This window comes from Sprattus sprattus (genome assembly GCF_963457725.1).
Source record: "Sprattus sprattus genome assembly, chromosome: 5".
Classification (NCBI taxonomy): domain Eukaryota; kingdom Metazoa; phylum Chordata; class Actinopteri; order Clupeiformes; family Clupeidae; genus Sprattus; species Sprattus sprattus.
This window is the reverse complement of record NC_137924.1, coordinates 8,786,261-8,791,538: the sequence shown is the minus strand read 5'-3', so window position 1 is coordinate 8,791,538 and position 5,278 is coordinate 8,786,261. Positions and strand designations below refer to the sequence as shown.

The 5,278-nt window shown below is 40.2% G+C and overlaps 1 protein-coding gene across 1 annotated transcript; it reads left to right on the top strand.

The window, feature by feature from the left end:
* Window positions 1–1,928: 1,928 nt before the first annotated feature.
* On the top strand, window positions 1,929–5,049 carry lacc1 (laccase (multicopper oxidoreductase) domain containing 1; the record flags this gene model as incomplete). The annotated part of the gene is made up of 5 exons (XM_080839573.1): window positions 1,929–2,454; window positions 2,982–3,160; window positions 3,649–3,814; window positions 4,372–4,597; window positions 4,878–5,049. The coding sequence occupies 5 exons, from the start codon at window positions 1,929–1,931 to the stop codon at window positions 5,047–5,049; spliced, it is 1,269 nt and encodes a 422-aa protein (XP_080695699.1).
* Between the last annotated feature and the right edge of the window lie 229 nt (window positions 5,050–5,278).

The window sequence follows — 5,278 nt, the reverse complement described above, 5'->3', positions numbered from 1 at the left end:
CCAGTAGAACATTTGTAACATTTAAAGTCTTAAAAAACATCTGTGACATGGCCCCTGGTAACTTAGTAGCCAACATGTGAACCTTTTAGACTCAATATAATAAAATACAATCTCCCAGTTTTCTTATTTACCTGAAATTCCAAAACTCAAATGTTCAAATGAAATGAAGTTGGTGGAAGCCCTAACATAGCATCAATTTAAATGTAATTATGGCCCAAATTTTGTTCTGTTTCCTCGAGATGTCAACTTTATGGCATTACTTTGTAATAACTAAAGTTTGAATTCCCAAGATAATGACATATAATTAATTAAATCTCTCTCTTGTTTTCTTTTGCCTACCAACTTTTTCAAATCTGTTTTCCACCACTTGGCAGCAGACTCTTTCAGTCAGGTTTCCGTGCCAATCACAGCACTGAAACACTGAAAAACATTATATTTAAATGACATACGCCTCAAACTGGACAGAAGCAATACATCTGTCTTGGTGTTTTAGACCTTAGTGCAGTCTTTGACACTGTTGATCATAATTACTACACAGACTAGAGCATTGGTTTGGATTTTCAGGTGCAGTTATTCAATTCAATTCAATTCAATTTTATTTATATAGCGCCATAACAATACAATTGCCTCTAGGCACTTTACAGAGTTCAGAGCCTGAACCCCCTTATTGCAAGCACAATGGCAACAGAACAGGGGCAAGGAAAAACTCCCTGATCAAGTGGGTCAGGTCATATGGAGCAGTGCTGCCACTCACACATAGGTTTTCACCCTCCCAAGCCACAAACTGCCTGCGACTACAGTAGCGAAGCCATTCAGGAACCTGCTTGGTTGTGTTGAAGAGGCCAGATTAAATATTTGGTTTGCGGGGTAACACATTTTGCAGGACAAAGCTATGAGTTGGGTTGCAAAATTCCGGGAATAGTCAGTTGGAAACTTTCAATGGGAAATAACGGGACATTTTGGGGTTATTTATTCACTGCCATTTGCAATGTTCGGCCTTATTTATTTAAGGAAATCACATGTTTTTCAAAGTTTCCAAAATTCCCAAGCTTAAGTTTACAGAAAGTTTCCGGAAATGTCCCGCCCCTTTGCAACTTTATTAGTAATAATGGAAGACTTGTTGTACACCTATTGTGTAAAGGTTTGCGTCCTTCTGATGGAAAGACAATTAAATCAAGCCAACTCAAAGAAAACAACTTACTCATAGAGTGCAATTAACAGAAGAGCTTGATGGCATTTGAACCATTATAGGACACAATTCAAAAAGACCTGTCCTTGAATCAATGCAATCTCACTCCTACTTCTACTGCTTCTATTTATAGCCCTCAAGAAGGATGGGTTATTAGGTCTTCATGCTGTAGGCATTTAAAATTAAAAGACTTATTTACATAGTACAGAATACCAAAATGATAATTTATCTTTAGAAGTTGCTAGTGCATGTTGTTAAATTTCAACAAATGTAACTTTGACAAACAAACAAATGTCTCAATTGAGAGCTTATATTTCAACAATAGCCTACTTCTCTCCTTGCGACTAGATGTCGCAGGTTTTTGGCGTCAATTATAGCAAAGCCTACCCACCTCACAGCTCTCCATTTAAACCCTATACAGTTCATGGTAAACACCCATGGAACGACTTTTTATTCGTACTTCCTGGGTTGAAGTAGCTAGCATTGCATCGGCCAATGGGGGTGGTACTTCCTCACACTCTCCAGGTCTATATAAAACCACCATGCGATGATTTTGTGATTGAAATGAATGAAATTGTCTAAACTAATTGGTGTTTGTAATATAACTGTTTAAAAGAGTCGTGTCGCAGCCGAGCCTAATCATATAAGCCTACTTGTCGACATGTGAAAAGGCTTTTACTTTGCTTTCGATTGTGCACCGTGAAGTGTGACTTGTTGGTTTTAAGCGCATTATATCTGCATGGCTAAAGTTGTTGTCCTGGATCTTGACAGCGTACCTCGCTCAGAAGACAGTAGGCCTAATGGTTATGAAGCATTTACGGGAAAGATCTCAATGATCCTGAGTCAGGCTGGTGAAGTGCATGAACCTGTTTACCTTATGTGTGTGCAATGTCAGGGCTCCAGCGCTACACCACCGGAGAAATGTGTCAGTTTAAGAAAACAGGTCCGTGTTTTACAGGACAACTCAGTTTCCGCTTCGATGTACACAATAAAGCAAGAATTGGATCATCTGGATTTGAGCAATGTTGTGATACTTACGTCTAGTCATCGAAGAGCTGTACTTCAAAAATACCAAGAATTTCTCTTCACAGCTCTGTACAACTTTGAATATATAACTGTGTTTGATGATCAGAGAGCGTTCAGTGATAGTCCTACCAGTCTTACATCTGGTGAGATCACACAAGTGACGGATGAAGTGAGTACATTTCTTCGGCAGCTCCCAGCGGTTGGAAAAATGACTGTCCTCATGTCCTCCCTTGTACCTGGTGAGTTACAGAATATTTCTTAGCTCTTTGATTTAATTTTGGAACAGTAGTTCATGGTAAGCTTTGAATGGGTAGCCTATTGATTCTGGCAAAGAGGCCTACTGCACTTTCATCACACTAGATAAAACAGTCTGCCATTGGCAAAGGCGTTACTCATATGGAGATATATTCAAAACATTGTCTAAACCAGTAGGGAGGGAAAGTGAAAACCTATGCCCCAAGTGGTTTCGTTTCTATTGGAGAGCAAATTGCATGCAGAATCCCATAGACCGAAAATATATAAATAATACGAAGCCATATCAGTGAAGTTATCAACCACCTGTGAGCTCCCCCCGTGAGAAGCATGCATTTTTTTCCCAATCTTAATGTGAGACGATTCATTTGCCCCCAGTCACTTAATTGATCTGTCCCTGCACCTACCCAGAAAAATGACCATGTATCACCCAGCTTGTTTATTTGTGTTTAGATCTTATATCTGTTTGTGATGTAAATGTTGTTTTCAAAGAGGACCTCTCTGTGTTCTCTAGACAGTTTCTCACATGGCTTCAGTACTAGGACGGGAGGAATCTCCTACGTTAGCACTCTAAGCTCCCTCAACCTCTTCAGCAGCTCCAGCCGTAGAGACCCCAGGGCCGTGGTGCTTGAAAACATTCGCCGTCTTGGACTCCAAGTTGGCTTTCAGCCTCACCAGTTCCACCTGGTAAAGGTGAGAGCCAAATTAAAAGCACACGTGATTGAAGTGTCCAATAAGCCTCAAGCTTCAGTGCACAATGGATATGCCTCAAATAGTCTGTAAATAGTCAATAAATGTGCTGTTAGGTTGCAGCAGAGGGCATGCTTTATAAGGGTTAGCCTCTGCCAGTTAGCCTCTGTTGAGATGCTTTCCCCTGAAATACCTATACTTTAAAGGGCTAATAACCATCATTCACCTCTGTGCACATTCATTCTGTCAGTTCTCACCATCAGAAGTTCCATGGAGTAAACAGAGAAGATGAACAGAATATTTGTTCATCTTAATGAGCATCTTCTTGTGCCTCCTTGAGTTTTCTCTATTTAAATTAGCCCGTGTGGTAGTGAAACACAGATTTGATGTCTATGAAATGGTAGAAATGGACACCCATAAATCATTTCTTATATCCTTTAGTACATTTTTGTACAATATATATATTAAAAATGTGAAAAATTTATTTTTAGACAGATCATGCCAGTGATGTGTGGGTGGTGGGAGAAGAAGGCCCTGAACGCTACGATGGAATAGTTACCAATCAAGTCAACGTTGTCATAGCAGCACCCGGGGCTGACTGCATGCCTCTGCTCTTCACTGACCCTGTAGCAAAGGTCATTGGAGTGGCCCATGCAGGTGACTAACTGGAGTTAGAACCATAATTCAGACTCGGGTCTTTGAGCTGTACACCAAACTCTGCATGTGTAGTAGCTTAACTTTTAGATCGAAGTGTTTGACCGTTCTGTGGGACCAGTTAGAACACGAGAGCTTTTGATGCCGTTTCTCTAGAGCAAGTTGGCCAAATGACCAAATATGTAATTATTTCTGTAATATTTTAATTATAGTCTGGAGAACGGGGAGGTACATCGTTTCCAAGGATATGAAGACTATGATGAGAAATGTGCTGAATATGATAAAGTATATTGGATTAGAATGGTGGACTGGACTTGTAAGCAGATAGGTGATGCCCAGAATCTCTGATATGGATATTTTAACCAGCAGAGCTATTGTTAGCAGTCATCAACCCTTGACAAGTTAATCATTTTAGAGCTTATAACTTTACTATCTTTTGTTTGAGAAAATGCGATAAACACTCTTAGTCAACAGGCCGAAGTTCATATTAGATGCTACCGAACATGCACAATCCAGTTGATTTTCCCTCTTGTTTGTTTTGCTTTTCTCCATTAATAAAGGGTGGAAGGGGACACTGATGGGGATTGCTATGGCAACAGTAAATGCCATGGTGTCACGATTTGACAGTAAGACAGAAAATATTTTAGCAGTGATTGGTCCATCCGTTGGCTCGTGCTGCTTCAAGCTTGGACAAGAGTCAGCCAAAGAGTTCCATGCCATACACCCAGACTGTGTCAGGGATGACGGGACATCAAAGCCATACGTCAATATCAGACTGGCCACAAGGTAAACCTCAGTCTAGGAACATGTTAATCTCTGAGGGTTATCTGCAGGTCAAGACAAACAACTTTACATTTGAAAGAATATTTAAAGGGAATATGATTTGAATCTGTTAAATAGACAAAAAAGAAATAAGAAGAATAAAAGAATAAAACCGACATGCTTCTATTGCCTCCTCCATGGTAGATTCTTTCTCAGACCTACCCTAAATAAGGCTAATTTTATGTTCCATAAGAAAGTCCTTTTATCCTTTCTCATCGTACTGTCATTGTGCACTCCCTTCTAGAATTCTCCTGGAGCAAGGGGGGCTCCTCTCCAATCACATTCATGATGACACTGTGACTGACATTCCCAGTGTCACACTGTGCACCTCCTGCCACTCAGATATGTTTTTCTCTCATGTTCGAGACGGGACCAACTTTGGCACACAAATTGGCTTCCTTTGGATAAAAGAGTAAGAGGGCACGGCAGCCGAGGACAAAATAATGGACAAGGCGGAAGCAAAGAACTCCACAACGTGAAGTCCAATCATTTTGGATAATGGGACATTTCAAAAAGGCCTAAAGTAAGGCAACCTATTAAGTTTGCACTTTAGTCACGGACAAGGAAAATGTTGGGTAGTTCTTCTTTGGTTACGGTTAGTTCGACTGTGGTTAAGCCTAAATCCTTAATATTATAGCTGTTTCT